The 15,943-nt window shown below is 38.4% G+C and overlaps 1 protein-coding gene across 1 annotated transcript in view; it reads left to right on the forward strand.

Annotated features, from left to right (window-relative positions):
• The window catches only part of SPTLC1 (serine palmitoyltransferase long chain base subunit 1), a 77,628-nt gene that overhangs the window by 48,185 nt on the left and 13,500 nt on the right, over window positions 1-15,943 (forward strand). The window contains exons 8-12 of the mRNA XM_003795007.2: window positions 1,510-1,599; window positions 6,990-7,097; window positions 9,789-9,884; window positions 10,230-10,326; window positions 11,462-11,516. Of these exons, the coding sequence (XP_003795055.1) occupies window positions 1,510-1,599; window positions 6,990-7,097; window positions 9,789-9,884; window positions 10,230-10,326; window positions 11,462-11,516 (446 nt within the window). The remainder of the gene's footprint in view (window positions 1-1,509; window positions 1,600-6,989; window positions 7,098-9,788; window positions 9,885-10,229; window positions 10,327-11,461; window positions 11,517-15,943) is intronic.

The raw sequence follows: 15,943 nt of genomic DNA on the forward strand, positions 1-15,943 counted from the left end.
TTGCTTTTCTGTTTCCCAGGAATCCCACACTGATTTTTTATTTTTTAAATAGAGTCTCACTCTTGGGTAGAGTACTATGGCATCATCATCGTTCATGGCAACCTCTTGCCTCAGCCTGCCAAGTAGCTGGGACTACAGGTGTGTACCACCACATCTGGCTAATTTTCCTATTTTTGGTAGAGAGACAGGGTCTTGCTCTTGCTCAGGTTGCTCTTGAACTCCTCAAGTCAAGGGATCCTCCCATCTCGGCCTCCCAGAGTGCTAGGATTACAGGTGTGAACCACTGAGCCTGGCCATGTTATTTTTAAATCATTAAAAAAAAAACTTTGGAAAAATACTTCATTTTTTTAAAAGACAGGAAGAGGCAGGATACCTGTATATTGAAATGAATGTGGCCTCTTTTCATCAGTGACTCCTAACAATCAGTATTGCAAGCTCCCTGGCATTCAATTTTTAGTTGACAGAGAGAGTAAAGATGATTAAGCAACCTCAGTGATACATGCTTTTGCATATCTCAGGAGACACATTTGTTTCTAGTGCTACTGCTATGAGTTCTAAAATAACCAGTAAAGCAAGCATTGCTCTGCTGCTCATTCTGATAGTTTCTAATGTCCACTGGAGCTGAAGCTTAGAGGCTGGAAACCTTTGAGTAGGAAGGTAATGACAAACTCTTCTCTGGGGATCTCCTCATTTGAAGCATCTACAGATTCATGTGGAGATTTATTAGTGATTTGGCATGAGTGGAGTGTGAGGAGGTGTGTATGGTTATAAAAGGCCCCTCCACCTGGAAACATCACTGGACAAGGACATAGTTGAGTTTTACTTGTTCTTGTAAGAGGTCACTGGGAAGTAAGGAAGGAAAAAGGTTGGATCTGTTTTTTGGGAGGTGAAGGAGAGGAGAGTTTGTCTGTTTTAAAACTTCTTATCAAGGAAAATAGGCAGTGTACACAAAGGAAGCACAATAGTGTCATGAAGACCTCGGCACACTTCTCCTAGCTATGTCATCACAGTCTGCCATTCTCGCACCATCTACACTTCTCTCTCCTCTTGGCCCATCTTTATGATCATGATGACAGTGCTAGCTCTTCATTATAGTTCTTTTAGGTAAAAGGTATAGACTTTGAAACACACAGATTCTTGCCATACAATTTTGACCAGTAATTATACCAATATAACCCAATGATGTAAAACATTCCTATCTCTCCAGAAAGTCCTTTGGGCCCCTTCCCAGTCATTCTGAGTTTGAAGGGGTTTGTTTGTTTTAATATTCTCAGAGTGCCTAAACTGCATGTATGAGGTCACCTAGTTGGTATTGTGAACTAAAAAATGTGTGAGAGATGGTAGCTCTGCTGTTCATTTCAAAATAACCAGATTGCAGACACTGAGCTTTAAATTTATTCAGACTGTTTTTGTAATGAATACTCTTGTGAACTGAAAGTGCTAGGGAATATGTAACAGATTATGTGTTTGGGGTTACTAAAATTTACTATGTCTTTTTTTCTTTTAAAGAATCCCCGCAAGGCACGGGTAACTCGGAGATTCATTATTGTAGAAGGATTGTATATGAATACTGGAACTATTTGTCCTCTTCCAGAATTGGTAAGCAGCCACATGTAGTCATTATTTTAGTATTTAGACTCTTTGGCACTGTGCCTTTTGTTTATGACCACTTTTAATGTATAACATCTGCATTGCTTTGCATGAGGCATCATAAGCACATTTCAGTCATGCCAGGGAAGTAGGTGAATACTGAATGCCAGTGCTGGCCTTGAAAGAGTAATCAAGGCTTAGCTTTTATTAATAAAAAACAACTTTATTGAAGTAGAATTAATGAATAATAAAATAGCCTACTTTAAGTGTATAGTTTGATAAACTTTAACAGATGTATACACCCCTGTAACCACCAGCACCACAGTGAAAGCATTTCTATCACCCTAGAAAGTTCTTTCATCCCTCTCTGTAGTCAGTACCCATCCCTGGTCCTGGGCAGTCCTTGGTCTGTTTCCTGTTCCTATTGAATAGTTTTCTCAAATGAAAGCATATAATATGTATTTTGTAAAACTCATCTTTTCGGTAGTGAAAGCAGTATACTGTTTTTAGAAACCATGAGCATGGAGATTTTCTTTACTGAGATGAAATTCACATAGCACAAAATTAACCATTTTAAAGTGTGCAGGTCACTGGCATTTAGTACTTTACCATCTTGGGCAGTCATCAACTCTAGTTCCAAAACCTCTTGGTCACTCACAAAGAGGGGCTCATGCCCATTAAGTAGTCACTCCCCATTCCTCCCCACCCTCTAGCTCCTAGCAACCACCAATCTGTTTTCTGTCTCTATAGATTTGCCTATTCTGGATATTTCCTATAAATGGTATCATGCAATATGTGACTGTTTGTTTCTGGCTCCATTCACTTAGTATAATGTTTTCAAGTTCATCTATTATACATTGTACCATGTGTCAGTACTTCATTCCTTTTTAATGCTGAGCAATATTCCATTGTGTGGATAATACTACATTTTGTTTATCTGTTTATTTCCTTGTGGATTTTTGAATTGTTTCTAACATTTTGCTATGATGAATAGTGCTGTTGTGAACATTGTGTACAATGTTTGAATTTGTGTACATTGTTTGAATCCCTGTTTTCAATTCTTTTGGTATGTACCTAGGTAATTGCTGGACCATATGTAATTCTATCTTTAAGTTATTGAAGAACTGCCAATACCGTTTTCTGCAGCGACTACACTGTCTTAAATTCGTACTGGCTATGTACCAGAAATAGGATTCTGGTTTCTCCACATCTTTGCCAACACTTGTTATTTTCTGGGTTTGTTTGTTTTAGCTGTACTGGTGGATGTGAGGGTGTACCTTATTATGGTTTTGATTTGTTTCCTAAGTGACTAATAATGTTGAGCCTCTTTCCTTGTGCTTAATGGCCATTTTGTAGATCTTGGGTTTTTTTAAGACAAAGTCTTACTTTGTCGCCCTGGGTATACCGTGGCCTCATAGCTCACAGTAACCTCAAACTTTTGGGCTCGAGTGATTTTCTTGCCTCAGCTTCCCACATAGCTGGGACTATAGGCACCTGCCACAACGCCCAGCTATTTTTAGAGATGAGGTCTCAACTCTTACTCAGGTTGGTCTCGAACTGCTAAGCTCAGGCAGTCCACCCGCCTCCGTCTCCCAGAGTGCCAGGATTACAAGCATGAGCCATCACATCCAGCCTCATTTTGTGTATCTTTAAAGAAATATCTTTTCAAGTACTTTGCTTTTTTTTTTTTTTTTTTTTTTTTTTTTGAGACGGAGTCTCACTTTGTTGCCCTTGGTAAGAGTGTTGTGGCATCACACAGCGCACAGCAACCTCCAACTTCTGGGCTTAGGTGATTTTGGGTTGTTTGTCTTGTCTTAAGTTATAAAAGTTTCTTGTATATTCTGGATACTAGACTTGTCTCAGATACATGATTTGCAAATTTTTTTCAGATATATGGGGTTTTGTTTCAGTTCTTTGATAGTGTTCTTTGATACACAAAAGTTCATTTTGACAAAGTTCAATTTATCTGTATTCTTGTTGCTTGTGCTTTTTTAAAATCATATCTAACAATCTGTCTAATCCAAAGTTATGAAGATTTACTCTTTTGTTTCTTTATAAGAGTTTGTAATTGTTGGTCTCACATTTATGTCTGTGATTCATTTGAGTTAATTTTTATATGTTTTATGATGTAGGGATCCTACTGCATTCTTTTGCATGTGGTTACTCAGTGGCCCTGCATCATTTCTCAAAGAGACTATTGTTTTCCAATTTACTAGTCTTGGTAACCTTGTCAAAATCATTTGACCATAGATGTATGGGGTTTATTTGTGTACATTTCTGTCTTTATGCTAGTACCACACTTTTCTCAATTATTATAGCTTGGTAGTAAGTTTTGAAATCAAGACAAAGGAATCCTCCAACTTTGTTCTTCCTTTTCTAAATTGTTTGAGCTTTTCAGGGTCCCTTGACATTCCATTTGAATTTTGGGATCAGCTTTTCTGTTTCTGTGAAAAATGTCTGTCAAAATTTGTTGGGATTTTGTTAGGGATTGATTGACTGTGTAGGTGATTTCATCCTTTGAGATATGAGTCTAGGAGTCCATGAATTGAATAAGGATTCAAAACAAGGGTTTCGTACGTTATTTTTAAACTTTTCCACTGTTTCTGGGGAAATTCAAATACATCCTGAATAGTCTGTCATTAAAAGAAATACATTTGTTTTCTTCTCCCTGTTTTTATAATTTTGTTAGAGACCTGTAGAATGATATAAGGGAGTTGGTGGACCAAAAGATACTAGAACTGTATGTTATAAGACTATATTAAGGAAACAGTGCTGATGGGCTTACAAAGGAGATAGGTTCGTTGTTTTTAAGTTGAATTTGTTGTATGTAAGTTGGAACAAGTACGTTTACATATTACCTTAATAGCCTCCATTCATAAATGCAAGTTACTTGTCAGTACAAATGTTTATAACTTGAGGACTGCCTGTATTGCCAGAAGAGTGAAATATAAAGTGTGACTAGATCAAGTATATGTAAGCATTGATATGTAAAGATTACATGATAAAAATTAGGGTTTGACTCTGGGATGCCTATTTTGTTTCACTGATTTATCTATTTGTGTGCCAGTAATAATAAAAATGCTTTCTAAAACATGATTTTCAGAAGGTTAGATAATACTCTTATTAAGGGATGGAAGAGAGTCAATGTTGAGAGGTTGTAATTTTTTCCAAATTAGTTTAGTCACTGCTAGTGAAAATCTAATCAACAGTCCAGTGCCCCCTCCCCCCAATTAGACATTAGTTCGCATAAAAGTAGCTGGTAAAATTTGGATGGTTAAGAAATAAATTATCAGAGTATTATGGTACATCAGACCATCTTATCCATTTTATGAATTATTTCTATAATTTCAGTGCGAAAACTCCTTACTAATTAATAAACCTTTAGTAATTTGAAGTGTGATTCCAGCATCAAGATATATGAGTTAGAGCAGTGTTGACTACGCCAATTGTTGGGTGGTGATTTCTTGCAGGGAGAGAAGGATGGCTTGGCCACAGGTGCAAGCTCACTCCTGGAATTGTATGAAAGCAAGAAACAACTACTACTCTGGGTGACAGTAGCAAAATGTCTTTATTCTCAACATCTTTTATAGTAAACTAATCATGCATACCACATTGATCAATAATCCTAACATCCTCTATTCTTATCTTAAACTATAGAAAAGACAGAAAGTCGAGGAAAGTAAGATAACCATCTTAAGACTAGCCTTAGGCTATTCCTCTCTAAAGACCTAAAACAACCTTACATTTTCTGACTTTTGTTGTCAAAGTTAAAGGTCAGGATAACCAGGGGAGTAAAACTTTTTTTCCTTCCATGTACTCAATTAAGTTTTCGAGAAACAGACTTAATGACTCTGTTTTCCTGTAGCTTTGGAGGCCCCCTGCTATTACGATGGAATGTTCCTTCACTCACATCAACCTTTGAGTCATGTTCCCTGCACAGATGGGCCATCTCAACCCTTATCTGGCAGGCTGACTGACTGCACAGTCAGGGTTCCGTGTAGGAGGCTGTTATGCCTTGCCTGCAGGCCCCCACCATGCTTTCCCAGATTGCTAGGCCTCAACAAAGACACACAGTACTCACAAGTCTTTTCACTCGGTTTCTGGAATTAAAAGAGCACATTTCATTTAGTTAGTTTTATGTGGGAATTCATCTCACAGAGCAGTGGTTCTCAACCTGTGGGTTGCAACCCACAGGAACTGTATTAAAGGGCAGCGGCATTAGGAAGGTTGAGAACCACTGAGTTAGAGGAAGATTTGAGAACCTAGCAGCTTCTTATGTCATGTGTATAAAAATTTAGTGGATGATGATTGCTGTAGTTTAATTTTGTTGTGAAATCATTATGTGCAAATCGCATATGGGTAAACCAATTACACATTAGGAAATAAATACCTGTGCACAAATATGCATATTTCAGCTTCCCAATGAATTGTTTTGGATTGTGGTTTTTTGAAAAAAACATGAAATAATTAGAAGAGCATATAAGTAAATATGCAGCCAAACCCTTGATGGCAAAGGACTGTCTTGAAAGCCTGAAAACAAAGGGAAAGGTATAATAATGAAAACCTTTTCTGCATTAAGAAAAAATGCCATGAATCCATATTAAAACAGAACCACTGAGGGAGAAATGTCTACATTTCCCCAGGAGTTTTAAATATATAATTAGACCAGTGTTTAAGAGATAGATTATATGTCTATATCCATAAATGTTACAATTGTTTTTTTTCTTTAAACATTGGTATTGCGCTATCTCTGTTGCCACTTGGGCAAATACAGGGTTAGGGTTTCCATGAGTCTCTGGTCATAAGATTTTTGTTTATTATTCAATACATAATTTGTTTTGTGTGTGTTTCTGTTTAAAGTTGCCTTATTTAATATATATTGTTGATTCATTATCATCGTACGGCCAACAGCACTGAACCTTCAGAACCACAGCATAATTCATGCCTGAACCTTCTCTAACACAAAGATTTTCTCCATAAGATACATCACAGCCTTCCTGCACTTGGGAAAACCAGAGACAGCACTTCAGCACTATACGTGGGGTCACTTTAAACAGCAGAATTACCCCAAAAAAACCTCAGAAATGCAAAAAACATGGAAATAAATCAACCATGAAAAGCATACTATTTACAGTATCAGAGCTGAAACTGTGACCTATTTCCACCTCAGCTAGGAAAGTGGAGTGCACATGTCTACGAATGAGTGAAAAAGTGCCCCAAATATTAATATTAGTTACAAGTAAATTTTAACAAGTAGGTAAACTTGCAAATATGGAATCCATGAATGTTTAGGGTTAATAATACATACTTTTAAAAAATAGTAAGTTTTTTTCTTTGCAATATGTTGTATATGCTGCTAATTATCAGTATTTTAAAGTTGTCTTTTATTTAACACGTAGGTTAAGTTAAAATACAAATACAAAGCAAGGATTTTTCTGGAGGAAAGCCTTTCATTTGGAGTACTAGGGGAGCATGGCCGAGGAGTCACTGAACACTATGGAATCAATGTAAGTTCTCTTTTGGAACATTTCCCCTCATGTATATAGGAAATGTGTAGTTTCACTCTGCTATTCATATTTTCAAGGGCATAAGATAGTACTCCTCACAAGTATGGAGGATCGTGAGATTTGGTGTCTTGTCACCTCACTGAGCCCAGATCAGGAGGCCTGGTCTTCCTTCTGAACCTATGAACTCAAAGTGGCTAGTCATGGTTTGTGTTCTGTTTAAAAGGTGGTATTTGATTTGGCTTTTAGTGTCTCTTCTCTAGAAATGATTAAGTTTTGCTTTCTATTTCTTAAAATCATGAAGAATTCCCTAAGTAGGATCAGCGCCTGTAGCTCAGTGAGTGGGGCACTGGCCACATACACCAAGGCCAGCACGTTCAAGCCCAGCCCCGGCCTGCTAAACAACAATGACAACTGCAACCAAAAAATACCTGGGCATTGTGGCGGGTGCCTATAGTCCCAGCTACTTGGGAGGCTGAGACAAAAGAATTGCTTAAGTCCAAGAGTTTGAGGTTGCTGTGAGCTGTGACGCCACAGCAACACCGAGAGCAACACAGTGAGACTCTTATCTCAAAAAAAAAAAAAAAAAATTCCTTAAGTAGTCCTTTAAAAAGTACTTGTGATAGCAGTGAAAGGATGTTCTTTCTCATATTTAAAGATCTGTATTCTGTGTAATTTGTATGTTTATAAGTGGTAGATGCCATTATAATTTCTTTATATATCATATACACATTTTTTTAAAAGTATTAAAATTGTAATGCCTAAGTTATGTCAACTTCTACAGTTCCAAAAGATACATGATACAATATTCAAGGTAACAAACGTTATTGGCATATTTTGCATATTTTAATTTTAATACAGTTTTTTCCTTTCTTAAAATACGTATACTTTTTTTGGCACCCCCTCTATATATATAGTGTCAGAATACCTCTGGCATAGGTACAGTAAAGCCCTAGATAGGCAGAATGAATTTGTCATGTTTCCTTTGCTGAAGGGAAATGTCCCAGATTGCCCACCATGCTTAGTGGGTTGTACTCCTGGAACCTCATGGCAGAGGGAGGTCAGCCAGTCTTGAGCAGCTGTCTTTATCAACTGTGGTGGGGTAGCGTTATAGGAAGCTTTTTCTCCAAAATGTACGTGTACATAAAAGCTTTGCAGCCTGTGTTACAGAGTTGAACTATAAAATAGAAAATCACCTTAGATTATTGGCATCACACTATCCATAGAGCAGATGAATATCATGTGAAGTTTGATGACGCATGCTTCTCTAAGACAGATTGAAGTTAGACAATGAAATGCATAGAGGGGTTTAAGGTAAATGGAAACACAATTCAAGCAAATTTAGTAGTACCTGAGAGCCATTTTTAAGCATGAAAATCTTTAAAAAGGAAAAAAGACTGCAATATTCTAGTTTTCTGAATGTTTTTCAGCAATGGCCACTGAGATAATATTCATAAGGTCCTAAAAGTGCAGAATATATGGACTGTATTTTGATCTAGATTCAAACAAATGTTTCAGAAAAAGCAAAACAACTTTGTGAGATAATCAGGGATATTTGAACACTGAATATTTGATGATATTAAAAAATTGTTAATCATCTTAAGTGTAATAATAGTTTTGTGATTATGTTTTAGAAAGAGCCCATATGTCTTAGAAATAACAATGAGATATTTATAGCTGAAACTGTATTATGAAGGCACTCAGGGTTATAGATGAAGCCAGTTTGTCACTGAGTTGTTAATGATTGAATCTGGGTGGTGGGGATTCTTTTATTCTTTCTACTTTTGTATAGACTTGAAATTGTCATAATAAAAGTTTTTGTTTGAGACAAAGTCTCACCATGGGTACAGTGCGGTGGTATCAGCTTAACTCACAGCAACCTTAAACTCTTGGACTCAATTAATCCTCTTGCCTCAGCCTCCAGAGTAGGCTGGGACTACAGGTGCCCACCACAATGCCCAGCTAGTTGTTTGGTAGAAACAGGATCTCCTTCTTGCTCAGGCTAGTCTTGAGCTCCTGAGTTTAAGCAATCCACCTACCTTGGCCTCCCAAAATGCTAGGATTGCAGGCATGGCCACCTCATCCAGCCTCATAATAAAAGGTTTAAAAGGTTTTTTGGTTTTTTTTTTTTTTTAAGAGTAAGAGTACAGCAGTTTCTCTGTAAGATCTGTGGAGCATGTCCAGTTTGGTCAAAGATTCCATTGCCGTGATGTTTAAATTGATTTCATTTGTGAAGTGCTGAAAGGTCAACTGAATATAGGAATAAATTGCTCAAAGGTTTGATAAGACTTAATTTTATTTATCTCAAGCACATCCCATGAGGAAGGCCAGTTAGACAACTGTTTTAGCAAAGAAATGATCTTATTTTGTACCTGTGACTACTTTTAATATCAAATAGCTTTAGATTGTATTTCCTTTTAATTTATCTCTTCCACTCTGAGTACAGTAGTCAATGCATAATTAAATGGTTAAAAAAAAAGTATAATGTGAGAGAATTTTAGAGATGGGTCATAAACTATACTCTATCCATTTAGAGATGGATTTTCTATGGTTAGTCCTTTATTTTTATGTAGGTAGGTTGTTTGAATCCAGATGTTAACAGATGTGTTTAATGCTGGAATTTTGTCTGTAGGCTTGAAGTTGTCCTTTTTTCTTGAAATTGAGGAGTAACTATCAGTCCTACTTTTCTGGCAGATTGATGATATTGACCTCATCAGTGCCAACATGGAGAATGCACTTGCTTCTATTGGAGGTTTCTGCTGTGGCAGGTCTTTTGTAATTGACCATCAGGTGAGTTCTTTTTAAAAACAAAAGCAAAAACTGAAACTAGTCACTTCAAAATATGATTTCAGAATACAAAATTTTACTCTTAAGTTTATCACATAGTTTTTATTTAAAAGGCAATTTTTAAAGAATCACTGAAATCTTTATATTTGGAAATTATCTCCCTTTAAACAAAAAGTTCTTTTTTTTGTTTTTTAAATGTATATAGCATTTGTTTACAGCTAGGTCTTACTTCCTTACCACATGTACGCATTGTTAGGTAGGTAGTATAGAGAATCAGCACCTGTCTAATGTTTACCCTAAAAGGACAGGGAATGTGTATATGTTTCTAACATGTTTATTTTTTCTCAGCGACTTTCAGGCCAGGGATACTGCTTTTCAGCTTCATTACCTCCCCTGTTAGCTGCTGCAGCGATCGAGGCCCTCAACATCATGGAAGAGAATCCAGGTATAACTCTGGTAAACTCAGGAAACCAAAGAAATCTCAGGTTATATTAATTACATTACTGGTTTGTTTTTTGGAGGAATTAGCTATAGGAATTATTTACCAGATAAAACTCCGGTCCTTAATTACACTATCTGCCATTTCTAGGAAGAATGGCAGTAAAGAAGCTGTTCTTGCCTCAGGTACTTTGGGTCAGAGCTTCTCTCCTGTGCTGGGAGCTAGAGCTTGAGTAAGGCTGGCTCAGGTATAGGTATAGATGCTGGGGAGGTAGGAGCTCTCCTACTCTCTTGGTTGGTTCTGGGCCGACACATTCCGTTGGTGTAAGTAAGCCAGTTGGTGTGTATGTATGTATGTGTGTGTGTGTGTGTGTGTGTGTATATATATGTATGTATAGTTTTTTGAGAATTTAGCTAAAGTGTGCGGCTTTTTGGTCTATATAATTTTATAGTTTTTCCCCTTTATTTTAGCCTTTGAATCCTCAGTTGGTACTGAGGCCAAACGTGGTTTACCATCAAAGAGCTTACTGAAGTCAACTAAGAATTTTAAATATGGCTTTGGGCTGTGACAGTGTCATCTTACCAAAGCTTAAAACAGGCCTTAGCCGGCCTTACCTAGTACCGTATTTCTCAGTCTTATTGTTGGTATTAATTCAGAGAACCAGAAATGTGGATGTGTCTGTGTGCACAGTTAAGTGCTTGCTCATAGATGGCCTGGCATTCCCACCTCCTGATGAGATACTTTAGTTTTTGGATTTGCTTTGAATAAAAAGAAAACATCAAGAAAATATTATAAAAATTGCTTCACTGAAGTCAATTTTTCACCAAATTGTTTAGGATCAAGAAAAAAGTAACAGATTGGTACCCTTTGATTCCAAGCCATACTATCTGTAGAATCCTGGTAAGAACAAGAGCTGTTGTTTTGGTGTACCAGCAAGGTGAGAGGGGCTAGCGGGAAAGGGCCAAAGACCAGAGAGGAAGGTTGGGCCTCCAGAGGAGTGTGTGTCACTGGCTCACTGTTACAGTATGAAAGGATTGCAGCATTTTAAATTGATGAACTTGAACTAGGTCTTTACAAATATTTTTAAATCAGTACTATCAGGTGTTCCAAATAGATTGCTAAGTATATTTGTTTCATTCAGGCATTTTTGCAGTGTTGAAGGAAAAATGCAAACAAATTCATAAAGCTTTACAAGGGTAAGTTTTATTTATTTTTAACCAACATAAAGTTTATCTGTAGCATGCTTAACTAATGAAAAGTTTTAAGTTTCATAGAGTTGGATCAGTTGGACCAAATTATAACTAACAAATCAATAATTTCGTTTACTGGAATTTGTTTAAAACTAGAGCATCCATTTTGTCATTGTTTTAAAGAATCTTGACTTTGTTTTACAGCAAATGAAACAAACTCATTAATTAAATATTATAGTAATACAAAAGATACAAAGATAAAAATAATAACCCAGCATCTGAGGACCCTAAGTAGGCAGGTTAAAAGCTATAGCATCTCTTCAGATCTGCCCGGATAGAAGGATGTCCTTATGTGTCCCATTATAAAATGACAGTAGGCTTGTACTGCCCATGTTCCTTGGTAGTGAATTGCCAAGTTTTGATTCAAGTTAAGAACAAGGAACAAGTAAAATTGAAATGAATATAACATTTCTTTTTCTTTTAATACTACACAAAAATAGTTCTTAAAGAGTTCTCTGAATTTGAGGGAAAAAATTGAGTTTTTTTTTTTTTTTTAACTTTTTTGTTTCTGTTTTTTAAGACAGAATCTCACTATGTCACCTTGGGTAGAGTGCCATGGTGTCATAGTTTCCAGCAACCTCAAACTCTTGGGCTCAAGTGATCCTCTTATCTCAGCCTCTCAAGTAGCTGGGACTGTAGGCACCCGCCATAACACTCAACTAGTTTTTCTATTTTTAGTAGAGATGGGGTCTTGCTCTTTTTCAGGCTGGTCTTGAACTCCTCTAAGCTCAAGCAATCCATCTGCTTCGGCTTCCCAGAGTGGTAGGATTATGGGCATGAGCCACAATAACCGGTGAGGTTGCTAACTTTTTCAGGTACATTTCTGATCTTGTAGGTGATACCACATTGCCCAATATTTTTCTTTTTGCCTTTCCTAAGGTGAAACATGCTTTTTGAGTCATGAAAATCCTATCTCTATTGCCAGATATGGAAGCTAGTGACTTTTAAAAGGATAGTTGATAAATGATCTGCTGATTATAGCTGTTTCTAATAAAGTAAGGGCAAAGAGTTCTGGGTGTGTCTGTGATAGTAACAGAAGTTTTGGTGTGACTTATGGTCACACAATAGAGATATGTTTGTATTGGTTCCAGTTACAGTGATTTGGGAGATGTTAATACACCAACATAGCCCAGTGCACTGCATCCCTGTATGTTCATCTGTTTGAGGGATTACCTGTGTTTTCCAGAGTCCCATCCTCCACTTTGCCCAGCTCTGTCGCAGCTTTTCTTCTTTCCCAAATCCCTAAACCTCTGTCTTCACTCCACCCACTTTGAGCTATCAGCCTGGCCTCATGCTGTCACTTAGAGTCTCTCATTTCTCCTACCTAGTTCATATGCCTATGGGTATCTGAACCAGCCTTCCCTCCTGTGACAGCCCAGACGTGTTCCTGCAGTCAGCACAGGCCCTTCTTTCTAAAAGACTAGTACCTTTGCTCATGCTGCTTGTCCTGAGACTCTCCCCTTTCCTGAGTCATTTTATTAGCATTCTAGTCCACTTTGCCCACTTCCTGTTGCCCATGAGCCCACATTTCCCTCTACAACTACCCATTTCTTCCCTTCTCTGGATAGCTAACCTTTGCAAGAGCTGTTTATGCTTTCTCCACATCTTCATCCCTCATTTATACTGGAAACTTGGCTCTGGCTTCCACTCTCACACTTCACCCAGATTTCTGTGGGGCAGCCCCACTGGCTGCCAAGGGGCAGAGTGCCGTGGGTTGTCTTCACCTTGTCTTTTGATGTCCCCATAGCTTTCAGCACAGGTGACCACTCTGTGCCCTGCATTTCTAGGTTTCTTTCTACGTCTTTGAATGGCTTCAACTCAGTTTCTCTTGAAGATTTTCTTCCAATACCCTGCTGTCAGGGATTAGTTGTCTTGGTCCTTTTTCTTCTCGTTCCCTTGTTTCATGCCACCCAGGTATGAACAGCTCACAGATGACTATCTCCACTTGGTACACCCTTCAGGGCTCCACGTCTCACTCCATTTGATGCCATAGTGTCCACACTGGGAGCACCCCAGGAGCACCTCATACTAAACACACTAAGAGAAGGTTGCAGGAGGTACTTGTGTGTAGGTATGTAGATGGTTAGAGGGAACAGCACACAAAATAGCAAAGAGCCCACTGTGACAAGAGGGAGAAGTAAGGAACATTGGGGCAGATGAGGGTGAGCTAACAGTCCAGCCCAAGTAGGCCTTGTAGGCTGTGATGAGAGCCTTGACCCACATAGGAAGCCTGGCGTGATTATGAGCAAAAAAGTGACAGCCTGTCTGAACTTATGTCTCAGCAAAATTACTCTTTCATGGTGTAAAAAAAAATACACTCCACGGCAGTGGGAAGAGATGCAAGGAAATCAGTTAGGAGACTGATGCAGGAAAAAAGCGAAGGTAACTCTGACTTTCCTGGTATCTGTGCAGCGTTTGGATTCTGGATGTTTTGAAGAGAGAACTGGTTGGATTTGGCTGAAATTCATTATACAGGGTGAGTGAGAGAAGCTTTAGGTTGAATGAGGTGTTTTTGGTCAGAGTGACTAGATGGGGTTGAGGGAGGGAGGACTGAAGATCTTTCACTGGGACAAGCCAGGCTGGGTGTGGGCCCAGACCTCCCCGCCAGATGCTGAGTGAAGGGTGAGTGGAGAACAGCCGCTGTATGCACGGGATGAGATGTGAGGACGGAGCTAGAAGGAAAGTCTTGAGTCACTAGCATATAGATATTATTTCAGGTATTTCACTGTGAAGAACCAGAGAAACAGTGGCCAGTGAGGAGGAAGCAGAACAGAAGGTCAGGTCTTAGAAACCAGGAGAAGAAAGTGCTCTAAGAGGAGGTCAGCCTGTGACATGCTACCAGTTGTCCAGACCAGCTCGCTGAACACGTGTCCTTTGACTTCTTGTTGTGGAGGGCATTGTGACTTGATGGGCAGTTTCAGGGGAGTGGTGGACTGAGCAACTAGTAAGAGAGCAGGTGGACATAGCTTGGACAGCCATCTCGAGGAGTTCTGCTATAAAGACGCACTGAGAAACTGGATGGCAGCTGGAGGAAGAAATGGAGTCAGGAGAAGGATGTTTCAGGTTAAGATTGGTGTCAGTTTTAAAATAACATCCAAACACATCCTTTCTCCTGCTGGTTGGTGGTATTCATCTGTCATATACCAGTTTCACATTTGGATCTGGATCTGTTTTTGAACTATCCTTTCCATTTCACTGGTGTATCTGTTCAGCCCTTAAACTGTTTTGGTTAGTTATGTCTGTTTTTGTCACTATGTAGGTTTTTTCTTTTTTTGAGACAGAGTTTCAAGCTGTTGCCCTGGGTAGAGTGCAAAGGCATCACAGCTCACAGCAACCCCAAACTCTTGGGCTTAAGTGATTTTCTTGCCTCAACCTCCCAAGTAGCTGGGACTACAGGCACCTGCCACAACGCCTGACTATTTTTTTTTCTGTTGTTGCAGTTGTCATTGTTGTTTTAGCTGGCCTGGGCTGGGTTCAAACCTGCCAGCCTCAGTGTATGTGGCCGGCACCCTACCCACTGAGCTATGGGTGCTGCCCCCTATGTAGGTTTTATATATTCCTCCAAAACTATTACCAGAATTATAACTGGAATCATATTAAATTTTCTGATTAATACGGTGAGTGAATTGTCATCCATGAGCATGATCTATTTATTTGAATCTTCCTTTTTGCCCTTTAATGGAATTTGAATATTTTTTCCAGAAAGCCTTTGTTCCTTTCTGGAACCTTTAAAGGGGATTTCTAGATGTCCTATATATTTTGTTGCTATTATGAATGGGATTGCTTTTTCTATTTTCTACTTGATTATTTAGAAGAATATTCTTATTTTCTGTAAACTGATCTTATATCCATCAGTCTTTCTAATTCCTGTTATCTTCAGTAATGGTTTTCTCTCTTTCTCAATTCTTATAGAATTATAAGAATTATAATTATAGCTCTTAGTTCTTTTAGATCTATTAGAACTAAGTTCTTATAGATCTTAGTTCTTTTTCTTCTTCTACTACATTATTCTGGGTCTCTAATACTGTATATTAAACAGTGGCAGTAATAGCAGACATTCTTCTCTTCTTCTCAGTATAGAAGCTTTCTTTCATTAAATATCAAACATCATGTTGTAGATTTTTGGTGGGTGGCCGCTATCAGATTATTCCTAGATTTGAAAAGCTTTTTTTAAAATCATAAATAGGCTCCCATAGTTCAGTGGTTAGGGTGTCAGCCATATACACCGGGCCTGGCAGGTTCAAACCCGGCCCAGGCCTCCTGAAACAATGACAACTACAACAAAAAAATAGCTGGTTGGCTCGGCGCTTATAGCTCAACCGGCTAAGGCGCCAGCCACGTACACCTAAGGTGGCGGGTTCGAATCCCCAGCC

This window comes from Otolemur garnettii, unplaced genomic scaffold (assembly GCF_000181295.1).
Source record: "Otolemur garnettii isolate 467f Iridium unplaced genomic scaffold, OtoGar3 scaffold00088, whole genome shotgun sequence".
Taxonomy (NCBI): Eukaryota; Metazoa; Chordata; class Mammalia; order Primates; family Galagidae; genus Otolemur; species Otolemur garnettii.